Source organism: Rhinoraja longicauda, chromosome 12 (genome assembly GCF_053455715.1).
Source record: "Rhinoraja longicauda isolate Sanriku21f chromosome 12, sRhiLon1.1, whole genome shotgun sequence".
NCBI classification, from domain to species: Eukaryota; Metazoa; Chordata; class Chondrichthyes; order Rajiformes; family Arhynchobatidae; genus Rhinoraja; species Rhinoraja longicauda.
In genome coordinates, this window is record NC_135964.1 from 39,221,019 (window position 1) to 39,237,457 (window position 16,439).

At 41.0% G+C, this 16,439-nt stretch overlaps 1 protein-coding gene across 2 annotated transcripts in view; it reads left to right on the plus strand.

Annotated features, from left to right (window-relative positions):
• The first annotated feature begins 7,265 nt into the window (after positions 1 to 7,265).
• The window catches only part of chd1l (chromodomain helicase DNA binding protein 1-like), a 56,603-nt gene continuing 47,429 nt past the window's right edge, over positions 7,266 to 16,439 (plus strand). For both annotated transcript variants that reach the window (XM_078409592.1, XM_078409593.1), the window contains exons 1-8: positions 7,266 to 7,450; positions 10,659 to 10,771; positions 11,457 to 11,563; positions 12,498 to 12,609; positions 13,040 to 13,071; positions 13,860 to 13,941; positions 14,071 to 14,233; positions 14,876 to 15,031. In XM_078409592.1, the coding sequence (XP_078265718.1) occupies positions 7,351 to 7,450; positions 10,659 to 10,771; positions 11,457 to 11,563; positions 12,498 to 12,609; positions 13,040 to 13,071; positions 13,860 to 13,941; positions 14,071 to 14,233; positions 14,876 to 15,031 (865 nt within the window). In that variant the 5' untranslated portion in view covers positions 7,266 to 7,350. The remainder of the gene's footprint in view (positions 7,451 to 10,658; positions 10,772 to 11,456; positions 11,564 to 12,497; positions 12,610 to 13,039; positions 13,072 to 13,859; positions 13,942 to 14,070; positions 14,234 to 14,875; positions 15,032 to 16,439) is intronic.

The following is a 16,439-nucleotide window of genomic DNA, read 5'->3' on the forward strand; positions in this document are numbered from 1 at the left end:
ACTTTTATCTGCTTATGTTAATCTAGTTGTTTTCTAGACTTAAAAATATTTAAAAACAAGAATGATTCCCAAAAGGAATACATAACATTTTGGGTAAGAAGGTGCCCTCTCTGGCTGAAAATCTGTCTGCTTGCCACGGTTAATCCAAAGCAAAGGACTGAATAATCACTGAATCTGTTATTAAAGTGTAAAATTAAATCCTATCGTAAAATCCAAGTTGGGGAAAGATTAAAATGATTGAGTTGAAAGAAATTGACCGAATGAAATTTTTTCAACTGTATATAATGGATTTATTCTGAAATTGAGGATACCTATTTTTCACAAGCTCTTCAAACAAAAGTAGTGGCTGGTTGATGGTGAGTGTAGATTCTGTAGGGCCTGTTTCCCTGTTGTATCTCTCGATGGCTCTGAGTTCATCTTCCACTCATAGTGGCCTACATTTTAACCCCAAGATACCTTGCTAACTTTCAACCAGATATGAAAGACTTCATTGGATTGTACTTTTTCTTTCCAGTGCAGTTTGCACAACTGTTGGATAAAATTTAGGATTAAATTTCAAATGAAAATTACATTCAGTTCTAATAGATTTTTATTATAGTAACTAATAAAACATCCACAGCTCCGCATCACATTAATTGGCAGGTTGCATGCCCATCCATTTGTTTGTTAACAAGTATCTCTTAAAATTAAACCCATTTTTGGTGCAAGTTAATTAATATATTTTGGAAAAACAGTTTTAGATATTTAGTTTATTAAGATTATTAGGTTATACACTATAAATATTTTAAGTAGCTTTCATTGTGACACTGGGAGAGTCCTTCACCAGTGGAGATGCTGTCATTTGGATGAAAGCTCAAGCTTAAATCCTGCCTCCTTCTCAACTGGACCGAAGGGTCTCATATCAAGCACAAAAGAGTTCCCAGTAGTCTTCTCCATTATTTATCCATGAGTCAACATTCTAAAAACAAATGTTCTAGTCACTGTCATATTGCCTACCTAGATGTATGTGCCCGAGCTGGTTTGATTCTAAAATTCTGAAAAGGGTAAAAATACTTTATTGGCTTTGAAGAACTGATGTAGCCTGAGGGTGTAAAATGTAGTTAGAATTACCAGTCCTTCTCCTTAGTTAAAATATGGTTATTCACATGTAGTTGATTGTGTGTGTACACATACCAGGTTATCACAATTAATTATCAAAAATTGTTAAATGAAGAAATGCCATCTTATAAATCCATGGCGGCACGGTAGCGCAGCGGTAGAGTTGCTGCTTTACAGCGAATGCAGCGCCGGAGACTCAGGTTCGATCCTGACTACGGGTGCTGCACTGTAAGGAGTTTGTACGTTCTCCCCGTGACCTGCATGGGTTTTCTCCGAGATCTTCGGTTTCCTCCCACACTCCAAAGACGTACAGGTATGTAGGTTAATTGGCTGGGTAAATGTAAAAATTGTCCCTAGTGGGTGTAGGATAGTGTTAATGTACGGGGATCGCTGGGCGGCACGGACTTGGAGGGCCGAAAAGGCCTGTTTCCGGCTGTATATATATGATAGGATATGATATGATGATGAAATCAATGTCTGTTTGCATTGGTTCATGGCAACTCTTACATTTTGTTTTATGAACCGAGTTTGTGTTTAAATTTGAGCAAACAAATTAAAGTCAGAAACCAAACTATATTATTTGCAATACTGTTGATTAGAATTGTATTCCACTTTCAAAAATATATATGCACATTTTTAATATGGTTGTGCACTTCACGATTATATTGACTCTTTCAATACTCAAAAGATATGACTGTATTATAAATTTATAGTTAAGACTGTTTAGTTACTTACATATGAAATGGTTTTGAATATCCGGTTCTCTGCACTGTTTGACACAATGCATAACATATTATTGGGTTCATAGCAATTTTAAAAAATGTACAACCTGTATTCTTAATGTAAGCTAAATAAAACTTTGAATTTGCTTCTGAATTTACGGCTGCATATGCAATGAGAAAACATTCACAAAGTTAATAATAAATATAAATGTGACCTAGAATCAATAATTGCTTGCAGCCTTAGTTTGATTTATTCCTTAACTATAGCCAAAACAATGCTCTGGCAGCAGCTAGAGAATTGACTTTATATGTAGTCAAAATATTTTGAAACTACTGAAACAGCAAAAAAACCCTGTATAATTGTCCAATCAAGCTTTTGTCAAAATCTCCGTCATGCACATGTTAACAAATTTTGAAGCATCTTACAATATCTGGAGAGGACTGCGCATTTAGCAGGTGCAACAATAGATGAATTTCCACCCTTAATGATGAGGTGTATAAGAGCTAAACTCAATTCCATGTCCACCTAATGCCGATACGTGCAGTTTCTACAGCACTGTGACGAGGTGAACCTCACTGATGGATTTATTATTCTATCATCCCAATTCTTACATCCATACCCTCATCCTAGCTTAGAGAAAATCATTCAATATGGACTTGGAATAAAACTGTGATTCTTCATTTTATCATTTTTCACTTCTGAACAACAGGCAGCCCCAGAATATTAAATAGTGTCAATTTTTGCTTTGGAAGAAAGGACATTCATATATTTATTTAGCAGTTTTCAAGAGTCACTCAATGCACTTTACTGTACTTATGTTTTGTTTAGTCATTGTTGTATAAGCTACCCTGACAAATATAAAGATCTCAATTTTTCTAATAATTCATGATGATAAATTGTTTCTTGTGTGAAACAGTAACTATTTAGATGACACTGTAAACAACAAAAGTGCCATGTTCTTTGTTTAATGATTTATTCCCTTCGTTTAATAATGGATCTGTATGACATTTTGCATTTTATCAGTTGAGCTTCACAACAGCAAGATGGAATTAACATGCAATCAACACTGCTCAGTCATTCTTCAATATAAATTTTATGATGGATGTGTTAAATACATTACTCTGCATGTAGCTTTGTTCATTGCATTATTAAGTCAAAAGTTTTTGAAATTGCTTTGACCTTTTCCCAATGTGATATAGTTCATTTGATTTTGTTCTTTTGGCATACATTGGTACCTGGTTTCAATCTACATTATTTAATAGTTGGCCTGACATTAGATTCACTTAAACGTAGTTTTTAAAAAAAGACCTGTTATTTAAAAAGAGATACAAAGAACTGCAGATGCTGGAATCTGCAGGAACTCAGCAGGTCAGACTGTGGAAGAGGAATGGACAGATATTATTTCGGACCAGGATCCAAATTGAAATGTTTGTATTAATGAAAATATTTATATTGTGTAAATCTTGTGTGTTATATCATAGCATTTATTAAAAGTAAATGCCTGGCTTGTTTAGCTATTGTGGTATGTTGTTCTTTCAAATTAAACTTAAAAATTAAGTGGATACATTTAAGGTGAATTTTGAATAAAATATGAACTATTGCAAAATATTTTTTTTAATATATATTTTTAATGGTTGCATGTTAATTCCATATTGTTATTGGGAAACTCAACTAATAATACAAAATGTCACTAATCTATTATTTAATGAAGGGAATAAATCATTAAACAAACATGGCACTTTTGTTGTTTACAGTATCATCTGAATAGTTGTTTCACACAAGAAACGATTTATCATCATGAGTTATTAGAAAAATTGAGATCCTAATATCTGTCAGGGTAACTTCTACAACAATGACTAAACAAAACATAAGTATAGGGCGAGTTTTGGGCGAGTCTTGAAAAGTACTAAATAAATGTACGAATGTCCTATCAAGAAAACATCAAAATATATATTTAAAACAGGCTGACGGGCCTGTTTCCGTGCCATATCTCTAAACTAATAAAATATCTTCAGTACTTTCAAATTAAACTTAAAAATTAAGTGGACACATTTAGGTGAATTTAGAATAAAATATGATCTATTGCAAAAGATTTTTTTAAATAAAATATCTTCACTGAAATTCTAACACTATTAATAAATGTCAAGATTAGGGTGTAGTTGTACTTTCAAATTAAACTTAAAAATTAAGTGGACACATTTAGGTGAATTTAGAGTGAAATATGATCTATTACAAATTATTTTTTTTAATACAATATCTTCACTGAAATTCTAACACTATTAAAAAATGTCAAGATTAGGGTGTAGTTTATAAACGTTCCAAAATAAATTTGATGAGAATACTTTTTGCAATAGCACTCAAACCAAATCTTCAAGATCAACCTCATCTCCATCTCATCTGCTCCGTCATTTGAACACCTGGCTTTCAAACTCTCTGGCCACACAAAATTAGTCATGGCAGTTGTCTACCGCCCTCCCAAACCACACCCATCATTCCTTTCTGACTTCTCTGACTTTCTGACCCAGTTCTGTTCTCTCTCCCCCTCAATCCTCGCCCTCGGTGATTTCAACATCCACATGGACTCCACTGACTCCACAATAACCGCTGACTTCACTGAAATACTCAACTGCTTTAACCTCACTCAACACGTAAATTTTCCCACCCATAACCGTGGGCACATTCTGGACCTTGTATGCTCCACTGGACTAAATCTACATCACCTCTCTGGCTCCGACCCCACCCTTTCTGATCACTTAGCCATCACCATGTCTGTCAACATTCCCACCCCAGCTCCAAAGCAAAAACGCAAAATAAACTTCCGCAAGCTGAACTCTGTTTCACCTACCTCGCTCTCATCCTCCCTCTCTGAAATAATGTCCGCCTCTCCCTTCGTTGACCTCCACAGCCCCTCTGACCTCACTGACTACTACAACCGCACTCTCTCCTCCTGCCTCGACCAGCTTGCACCTATAAAAACCAAAATAGTTTCCTTCACCCACTCTGCTCCCTGGTTTACCCCTGAACTCCGCGTGATGAAAACTCATGCCCGCCAACTTGAAAGACTCCGCAACAAAACAGGTCTCACAATTCACTCCCAAGCCTACAAAGACCACATACAGCACTATAAAGATGCCCTCTCCCATGCCCACTCCACCTACTACTCTCAAATAATTCACTCTGGCTCCGGAAACCCAAAAACACTCTTCTCTACAATAAACAAACTCCTCAGCCCCCTGGACACCATCTCCCAATCATTCACAGTTGACAAATGCACCACTTTCCTTTCATTCTTCCAAAGCAAAATAGACAACATCTACAGCACCTTAACCACCAATGCACCTGCTCCCCCTCAAACCACCTGCCCCCCCTTATCCTGTCAGCCCCTGCCTCAGTTCTCCCCAATCTCCACCACCGACCTCTCTGACCTCTTCACAGGAATAAAAACTGCCACCTGCTCTCTGGACCCCATCCCCTCCAGCTTTGTCAAGGCCTGCCTTCCTGCTCTCTCTCCACTTATCACTGCAACAATAAACTCCTCCCTGTCCACTGGCATCGTCCCGCCATCCCTCAAAATCGCTGCTCTCACCCCCATTCTGAAAAAACCTGGTCTAAACCCTGACACCCCAAACAACTTCAGCCCAATCTCCAACCTACCCTTTCTGTCCAAAGTTTTGGAACGTGCTGTAGCTTCCCAACTCAAATACCACCTCTCTACCAATAACCTGTATGAAACTTTCCAATCCGGATTCCGCTCAAACCACTGTACTGAAACTGCGCTCCTCAAAATCACAAACGACATTCTCCTCTCCTCCGACGCTGGCAACCTCAACATCCTCATCCTACTTGACCTCAGCGCCGCCTTTGACACCATAAATCACTCCATTCTCCTCACCCGACTTGAAACCTCCCTTAACATCACCGTCACAGCCCTATCCTGGTTCAAATCTTACCTCTCTGACAGACACCAGTTCATCTCCATTAACAACTGTAAATCCCCCACCGCTCCCCTCCCCCAAGGTGTCCCCCAAGGCTCAGTCCTTGGCCCCCTCCTCTTCATCCTCTACCTGTTCCCCCTTGGTCAATTAATCCGCTGTCATGGTCTCAACTTCCACTGCTTCGCCGATGATATCCAGCTCCTCATCTCCACCAAGTCAATCTCCCCCACCACACACTCTACACTGACAAACTGCATTACTGAAATAAAATCTTGGCTTCAATCAAACTTCCTCAAACTCAATTGCAACAAATCTGAAATCATCATCATTGGTCCAAAAACGCTCACCAAATCCACCCAAAACTTCATCCTCAACATTGATGGTCTCCCAGTATCCACCTCACCTCACATCCGGAATCTTGGAATCATCCTTGATCAAACCCTCTCCTTCGACAAACACATCAAACACATCACAAAGACAGCCTTCTTCCACCTCAAAAACATTGCCCGTCTCCGTCCATCCCTCTCCTCCACAGCTGCAGAAACCCTCATCCACGCCTTCATCACCTCCCGTCTGGACTACTGCAACAGCCTCCTCTATGGCGCACCCTCAAAAATCATCAATAAACTTCAATACATTCAAAACTCCGCTGCCCGTCTACTCACACACACCTCGATCCGTGACCATATCACCCCCGTCCTTTATAAACTCCACTGGCTCCCCATCCCCCAGAGAATCCAGTACAAAATCCTCCTCATAACCTACAAAGCCCTCCATAACCTGGCCCCATCCTACCTGACCGACCTCCTCCACAGGCACACTCCCACCTGCACCCTCCGCTCTGCCGCTGCCAATCTCCTATCCCCCCACATCCGGACTAAACTCAGATCCTGGGGGGACAGGGCTTTCTCCATCGCTGCTCCCACCCTATGGAACTCACTACCCCAAACCGTTAGAGACTCCCCCACACTCACCACATTCAAAACATCGCTGAAGTCTCACCTGTTCAGTACTGCCTTCAACCACTGAAGGTCACCTCACCTTCTGTCTCCTTTCTCTGTTCATTTATTTATTTACTTATTTATCTATTTATTCATTTCCCTATGTTCTCAAAATCTCTGTAAAGCGTCTTTGAGTATATGAAAAGCGCTATATAAATAAAATGTATTATTATTATTATTATATAAACGTTTCAAAATAAATTGGATGGGAATAGTTCTTGGAAAAGACCCAAACCAAATCTTCATATAAACGTTACAAAATATATTAAATTTGAATAGTCCATGCAACAATAGTCCATGCCAGATCTTTAATGTGGAGAAGTCAGAGGTGGGCAACGACACACACTCCCACCACCAACTCTTCCTCTGAAGTTTCACTTTCATTGCAAGTTACTAACCCCAGCACCGTCCGGGAGCGGGCGCAGGAGGGCGCTGGCGTCGGCGGGCGGCATTCACCGCCCGACACCGGGAGCCCGGGGGGCCCCTCTTGCCTCCGCCACAGCTCGTCAGTCTTGGAGGACTGGTTGGCGCGACGGTTCTGAGTTCGGTTCCCACCACCGCCCCCCGCTCCCTGCTCCTCGTCAGCGCTAAGCATGTCCCACTTTCTGCACAGACTTCGCCAAATGTCCGGCTCGCAGGTGGGAGAGCGTGAGCAGTTCGTTGAGCAGGATGTTAGGAGCTGGGGTTTGACAGGTTGGTGCTGCTTCACGTGAGAGAGGATCGGGTTGGGTGGGGTGGGGTCCGGGGGGGGGGGGGGGGGGGGGTGGTTCTCCGCATCGACCTCCACTCCACTCCCCGGACTGACCCACCCTTCACCCCCAGCCCAGACTGACCCCCCTCACCCGCAGCCCAGACTGACCCCCCCCTTCACCCCCCCCCCCAACCCAGGGGGATGGCACAACTACGTAGTACTTCAGCTGAAATTCATAAAGATCTTGTGCAAGTTTCACAATACCTCAATGCTCTCTTTATAACACTTCAAACTTTTCTACATTGCGTGCCACTGGCTTTTACCATTACTCTATATTAAGGACCAGTTTACATTTGAGATTTTTAAAGGAAGTAGCAGAGGATATGTTCTCTTGATTCAGGAACTCTCTCTTATCCTTGACAACTTGTTTGCGTCACTCCATGTTTCAGTCAACAGTGACATACAGAACACAAGGGATTATAGATCAGTTTAAAAAAAATCCTATGCAACACAGTTTAAGAATAAGGGGTAGGCCATTTAGAACTGAGATGAGGAAAACCCTTTTCAGTCAGAGAGTTGTGAATCTGTGGAATTCTCTGCCTCAGAAGGCAGTGGAGGCCAATTCTCTGAATGCATTCAAGAGAGAGCTAGATAGAGCTCTTAAGGATAGCGGAGTCAGGGGGTACGGGGAGAAGGCAGGAACGGGGTACTGATTGAGAATGATCAGCCATGATCACATTGAATGGCGGTGCTGGCTCGAAGGGCCGAATGGCCTCCTCCTGCACCTATTGTCTAACAAGAGATATAGAGTCGGGCTAAATGGCTAAAATATGCATTGTGGTGATGTTCCACTGTATATGGGAGTCAACTATTCATTGTTTATTAATGTCATTGGGATTCATGTTATACTTCGTAATCACATGGATTGAATCAAAGTTTTTTTTTTACTGTATCTCAGTACGTATCACAATAATAAACTAATACTAATACCAAGTCCAGATGATATTACGTGTAGGAAAGAACTGCAGATGCTGGTTTAAATCGAAGGTAAACACAAAATGCTGGGGTAACTCAGCGGGTCAGGCAGCATCTCTGGAGAGAAGGAATGGATGACGTTTCGGGTCGAGACCCTTCTTCAGTCTGAAGTCTGTCTGAAGTGTTCATTAACTTGCACAGAGTTACGAATGCATGGTCAAGAGTGAAGACTTCCTTGAATTGTTATCTATCCATCCATCCATCCATCCATCCTCTTTTTTAATTATTTATTTGTCTGCCCATGCCTGTGATATAACCTCATTTTTGTGCCCCCGTCACACGATAACACAACAATTTTAGGACCACCTTGCTCGCCTTTATCCTGGGGACACCGTCATCCAAGTTTCATTCAAATTGATCTTATATTTTTAAAGTTAGAGAGATTTTAAAGTTTACAAATTAGCTTATTAAACTGACGCTTGGCAATGTTCAGCGTATGACGTCACAATGTCACCCGCCCGAGTGACGAAAGTGACAGCCAATGAGGGGGTGGGGGGCTGTGGGCCGACGAGCTGCCACCAACTCACCCGCTCCATCCCCCCTGAACCCCCCTTCCCCTCCTCCCAATCACCCACTCCATCCTCCCTCAACCCCCCCTCCTCCCCTCCCCCCCTCACTCACTCCAACCCCCCCTTATTCCACACCGCCCCACCCTCACCCACTCACCCCCCCCCCCCCCACCGGGAGGACGAGCAGCACTTTCGACGTCAGTCCGCAAGTACGATGGTGCAAACGGCAGCGACCCGTAGCGAGCCGCAGCTCGCTTCCGGCCACGTGAGGGGGGATGGAGTGGGTGAGGGGGCGGGGTGAGGAGAGGGGGGTTGAGGGGGGATGGAGTGGGTGAGGGGGGGAGGTGAGGAGGGGGTTGAGGGGGTATGGAGTTGGGTGAGTGGGTGTGGGGGGGGGGGTGAGGTGAGGGGGGAGATAAGGGGGGTTGAGGGGGATGGAGTTGGGTGAGCGGGGGGGAGTAGGGGAGGAGAGGGTGCAGGACCAATGCTGGAGATGTTTGGGGCCAATGAGGGGGAGGAGGCTGCTGAGCCCCCGAGCTGCAGCTAACTTTAATAGATGCGCTCCCCCCCACCCCCCTCACCGGGAGGACCGGCGCCCGGCCAGGTGTGCCCCGCGCCTGATCTTCCTCCCGTGGTGCAGCGCGGCGACAGAGGGTCCAACTACATGGCCGTTTGCAGACGATCGCCGCCATGCTGCAGGAGAGTCTTTGCGTCCACGGCTTGCTCTGGCTGCAATGCTGGCAGCATGGGATCGAGTGAATGGCTCCCTCTCCCCTTCCCTGTACCCCCTTGCTTGCCAATGGCCCCATGGGACACTCCCCGTCTGGCAACGGACTTTGTCAGTTGGAGAGGGTTGCCGGGCCCCCAGGATCATCAGTTGGGGGAGGGTTGCCTCAGGAGAGGCCCGCAGGAGAGATTTGGACCCAATGGGTCCACCTCAGTCTAGTGATCCCTTAAATGGCAGAGCAAGCTCATGGGGCCTTGTGGCTTATTTCAAAATCTGTCTTCTTTAATTAAGCTTGAAAATTCTCATCATAATTATTTCTATCTCTGATTTTTGAATATTATCAATCAAATCCCATGTTATTTCTTATTTTCCTGAATCTTTATCATTTATTTTTATAATTGTCCAAAAATTAGAACGACATAGGACATAGGTTTAAGGTGAAGGGGAAAAGATTTAATAGCAATCTGAGGGGGTAACGTTTTCCACACAGAGTGGTGGGTGTGTGGAACAAGCTGCCAGAGGGGGTAGATGAGGCAGGGACTATCCCAATATTTAAGAAATAGTTCGACAGGTATTTGGATAGGACAGGTTTGGAGGGATTATGGACTGAACGTGGGCAGTTGGGACTAGTGTAGCTGGGACATGTTGGCCGGTGTGGGCAAGTTGGGCTGAAGAGCCTGTTACATACTGTATCACTCTATGACTCTATACAAGATCTTACAACCTCATGATACCTCCAGCTATCTCTTCCCATTTCTCCAAACTTTAGGTACAATTGTGACCAGTATAACTTTAACATAGGGTTCTGTTACCAGTCAGGAAATAGACACAAAAAGCTGGAGTATCTCAGCGGGACAGGCAGCATCTCTGGAGAGAAGGAATGGGTGACGTTTTGGGTCGAGACACTTCATTGTTACCAGTCATATGCTTTCTTTTTAGGTATAAATCTCCGTTCATATCAACTGAATGGTCTAAATTGGCTTGTTCAATGTCACACTATTCAAAATGGCAGTATCCTTGCAGATGAGATGGGTCTTGGGAAAACGTGTCAGGTAAGATAACCAGCACAAAACTTAATTATACCAGTTTTAGAAATGGTTATCATTGGTGTAGATAATTTTTAAAGTAATTCTGAACTTAAGAAGATAAAACAGGAGCAGTCACAGGCAATTCAGTTTCTTGGGCAGCTGTGCCATTCTATGAGATCATGGTGGAGCTTAACACCATTTCCCTGCCCGTTCCCAATATCCATTAATGCTTTTAATACCTAGTAATCTATAGTTCTCAGTTATTTATCATCCACACATCTCGGGAGTAGAGAATTTTAACGTTTCACTCTGAATGCCATAAAAACAAACAGTAATTTAAATAATTAAAAAATTAAACCAAAGCAAAATGAATTTAGATAAAATAACCATAGTTTCCTATTTTCTTTCTAAATCTTTGCTCTATAATCCTTGTTGAAATTGATGGGGTCTCAAGTGTAGTGCCAGGACTCAATTGGTGTTGGATCCATGAGATAATTCACCAATGTAATGATGGAAAATCCCAACAAGCCTGGTCTCCTTCAGTGAACTAACTCCATGTAGAGATTAGCAGTAGAGCAACCTGATGGAAGGTGTACATTGCGCACTCTATACTTGGAAATCTGGGATTGACCTTGGGACCAATGGTTGAATGCTGGTGGTACTGAAAGTCCATGCGACCTGGATGACATTTCTGTTCTTGTTTTTTCAGTCAATATCTTTTCTCCTCTATCTAACGGGAAGACAAAAGGAGAAAGGCCCTTTCCTGATCCTGTGTCCGTTGTCAGTACTAAGGAATTGGACAGAAGAATTGGGAGGGTAAATTAAGTATTTCTCTTGTTTCCTGCACACATTAAACATAATGGCTGCACTCTGGAAATCCTTAACTGAAGCTTGTTTAGGTTCTCTTATTTTTCCACTCCCTCTACTCAAGATATCATACACCATATCAAAAGGTAACTTCTTTATTAATGCAGCTCTTGATTCTGAGATCACCCTTTTAAAAAAGTAAATTTGTTTGATCTCACTTTAGGTAGCCCCGGCATTCCCTCTCTCTCTATCCCTTCCCCACCCAAGTCGTACTAGCTTCTCATTTTCACTCTACAGCTAAGAATGGACTGTTTCCTTTATCATCGTTACTTTTTTGCATATCTTTCATTCATTGTTCTTTATTTCTCCACGTCACCGTTTATATCTCTTGTTTCCCTTATCCCTAACCAGTCTGAAGAAGGGTCTCAACCCGAAACGTCACCCATTCCTTCTCTCCAGTGATGCTGCCTGTCCCTCTGAGTTACTCCAGTTTTTTGTGTCTATCTTTAATTTGTTTAACGCCTCAGCCATGGCTCTCTTAATATCAATATCATCTCCCAAGTCGGAGATCAATCAAGTGCACTACTGAAGACATACTACTTTGTAAAAGAGCTGAGGATTTCTCTCCAGTGTACTCATCAATATGTATCTCTAACCAAGCTCCTCATGAAAATACCCTGTCGTTTTTCTATTTTGGGCAATTGTCTGCTGCATTTCAGACAATACCAGACTAATTACATATCATAGCTACTTGCAAAGTGTTTTTGGACTTTATTATAATTAGATATGCCATATGAATTGTCCCTTTTTTGTAATTAATGTTGATTGAATCGCCATATAGAGAACGGTTGGAGAAGGCCCATGCCGTGACAGATTTTTCATGATGGAGCTTCATTGTGTTATGCCACCACAACACTTTAATACTAATTTATTTATTTTGTAGACTTGCTCCACAACTTTCATTAATTGTGTACACTGGAGACAAAGATACAAGAATAGCGTCTCAACGAGACCTGGAAAATTGCAATTTTCATGCACTTCTCACCACCTATGAGGTATTAGGATGACTAACATGTACTTCAATATAGTTTGCAGCATGGTTACTTTAATGAAACTATCTTCATATATCAAATGAGACTGATTAATGGCATCATTATTGATTTTCTTAGGATAATTTCTGTCTACACATTGTTTAATTCTGTCACATGATTTAAAGCAACAATGTGCTAACTGTCTTTTGTTAAACTTTGCTCGGGGGAGGGTTATATTTATTTTTAAAATCGTACTGTATATATATAAAATTGAACTGATCTGTGGATTTTAAAGCAGTAGTTTTATATTGTCAAAAATCAAATGCTTGATGATCACAATATACAAAAATCTATATAGTTTTGTTCATGACTTAATCATATCCCTTTTTGCCTTCTTGATCGTATTTAAAAAAAAATCCTGATAAAATTCTGAACATTTGTTGTTCTGCTTTAGATTTGCCTAAAAGATGCTTCTTTTCTGAGAAGGTGAGTTACTTTGTAAATTAGTTGTACAATTTAGATGCAAGATATCATTTTTACTTCCCATTAGACCAAACCACATAGAGTTTGTAATACCATAATTTGATAATAAGAAAGCCTTCAATAAATGCAACATATTACTTTGCTTTAAGTTTTCTTATTACCAAATTATGGTATTGTTAGTATGAGAACTGGATAAGGATGTTCGTCGGCAGCGGCAGGGGTTTCATGCCATTGATTCCTACATGACAAAACCAACTAGTATCTCAAGTGTCAGTGAGGCATCACTGCAGGATGAGCCCAATGCTTTCTACGTTTACTGTGAAAGGGGGAATGTCTCTGACCCCCATAGCCCCGGCAACACTAATCTATGGGGCAACAAGGCCGATGTCCGAAGGTCCTGTATGAGGGTGAACTCTCAGAAAGCGTCCAACTCTGATGGATTACCTAGCTACATTTTAAAAACCTGTGAGGACTAACTGACTGCAATTTTTGTAGATATTATCAACCTCTCATAAGTAGTTTATTCCCAGCACCTATCAGTTTCTTGAATGCTACCATACCAACGAGAGCAACTATGATCTTCATTGGACTGGTTGCTCTATAGATGGTTTTTGCACTATTATGATTAGTTGGTATTATGGTTATTATTTTATTGCATTTTGATTATTATATATTACTTGTGGCATTTATGGTCATGTTAAGCTGTAGCAAGTAAGAATTTAATTGCTCCTTTGTCGGTTCATATGACACTTAAACACGCTTGACATAAAGGTTCATGTGCTGTATTTCAGATTCAACTGGAGTGTGCTGATTGTGGATGAGGCACATAGGTTAAAGAACCGGAACTCTCTATTGTATAAAACTCTGAAAATGGTAAGACATGCTTTTCAAAATATAGCCGTCACATTTGCCGAGAATGTCACATCTTAGTCTCCGTCATTTTTCAATTCTACATAAACATTGCAGCATAAAAATAATGGAAATTTGCTTGTTTATTGCTAGTTTTCAGTACGATTCACACTTTTATTAACTGGAACACCAGTGCAGAATAATCTTCACGAACTGTACTCACTGCTGAGCTTTGTGGAACCTAAGGCCTTCTCAGAAGATGAAATTGAAGAATTTGTTAATTATTACAGCAGTGTGGAAGAGAACACAAAGCAAGGTATGCTTCTGTTCCTGCTTTATTAAAAAAAAAAAAAAAATGTTATATCCAGTTGTCAACAATAGCTCAGTTAGTAGCACTCCCTGAGTCATAAGATTATGGGTTGAAGTCCAGAAATCAGCACATAAATCTCGGCTCCGACTCCACTGACAGAGTTGAAGTTGCATTCATTTGGGGAAAAACTAAATTGAAGATCCACCAATCCCTAAAGGTAGATGTAAAAGACTATATGCCAATATTTCAAATTATAGAGCAGAGTTTATACTTAATATTCTGGCCAATATTTATCCTTCAATTAACATAGTTACAACACAGATGATGTGATTTTTATTACATTGCCGTTCGAGGGAGTTTGCTGTGCAGTCTGAGTTATGCATGTCCAACCAGTGATTACACTTCAAGTATAATTGGTGTAAAATGCTTTGAATTGAATTGAGGCCCTTAACAAATGCAAACTTTTCTTTAAATCTTTTTATTTATCATCAAATTTCCATTTTAAAACAGGTAAAAATAATCATGAAGTTTCAATCCAGTGTCACCAATGTACATTTTAGTTTAATTTAATATTTAGAATATCCATTTGTATTATTACACCTGAGATTTATCTTGATTTTCATTGCATTTGTTTTTCTCACACCCTAGCTAAAGAACTGCATAGTCTAATGCAACCATTCCTCCTCAGAAGAATTAAGGCTGATGTTCTCCCTGAACTACCTAAAAAGATGGATGTTGTCTTGTATCATGGGATGTCTGCATTGCAGAAAAAGTACTATAAAGCCATACTGATGAAGGACTTGGGTGAGTACTAAATATCTCTCTCTAAGCTGGATCTTTTAATTGATGAAAAATGTTCATGTACCTGTGCCTCATTGTATATCACAATAATTTAAACTTGAAACATTAAAAAAAAGCCCTTTGTCTGACTATGCAGATGCTTATGCAGTTTTGCCATACGTTATAACTAATGTTGGAATAATGCGTTAAAAACCTGAATATCATGCCGATGTGCACCGACTGATCTACTTAAGATGTTCATGTCACTCTCAAGCAATTTCCTTAGAATCAGTAAAACACTGGTCTAGGGTTTTGTTTTACATAACATTTAAATTCTGCAAAACAGGATCTAAATAATTGGGAAATAGAATTTAACTCTGAAAAGTGCACTTTGGTAAGTCTAAACAGGGCAAGACTTACATGGTAAATGGAGAGCCCTGGAGAGTGTTGTAGAAAAGAGAGATCTAGTGCAGGTGCTTTTCCTCGAACTGGATAGGATGGTGAATATGTCATTTTGCAAGCTTGCCTTCAGTGGGAAGGGTATTGAGTACAAAGTTAAGACATTGTGAGACAGCTGTACAAATCGTTGGGAGACCAACTTGGAGTAATCCGTGCAGTACTAGTTGCCCAGCTATAGGAAGGATGTTGTTAGTTTGCAAAGGATGCAGAAGAGAATCAACAGTGTTACTGGGACTTGCATGCTTGAGTTATAGGGAGAAACTGAAGAGGCGGGGTTTTTTCTTTGAAGTGTAGGAGTCTGAGGGATACTTATTGAAGTATACAAAATCATGTGGTGCATGGATAAAGGAACGCTCACAGTCGTTTTCCCAAAATAGAAGATTCTAAAGCTTGAGGGCATACACTTCAGGTTTAGAGGGAAGAGAAGCAAGAGAGTCCTCAGGGGCAACTTTTTCACTCGGAGGGTAGTCGCTACCTAAATGAGGATACACTTACAACACTCAGAATACATTTGGACAGATATATAGATAAGAAAGGTTCAGAGGTGTAGGGGCAAATGCAGGCAAATAAGACTAGCCCAGAATGCCAACTTAATCAGCATGAACAAGTTGGCAGAAGGGTCTGGTTTCATGTTCATAAGTAATAGAAGCAGAATTAGGCCATTCAGCCCATCAAGTCTACTCCACCATTCAATCATGGATGATCCATCTCTCCCTCCTAACCCCATTCTCCTGCCTTCTCCCCATAACCTCTGACACCCATACTAATCAAGAACCTATCTATCTCTGCCTTAAAAATATCCATTGACTTGGCTAGGTTTCGTGCTGTATTGCTCTATGCATCTGGCAGTACCAATTTATGTTTCAAGAAAGCCACTTGTCTGTACTAACAAACCAAATTCACTGGTATGGAAACCACCTTTACTTTTCTTAGTGATTAGAAAAAGGCTTAGGTTGTAATTTTTGGTATATTT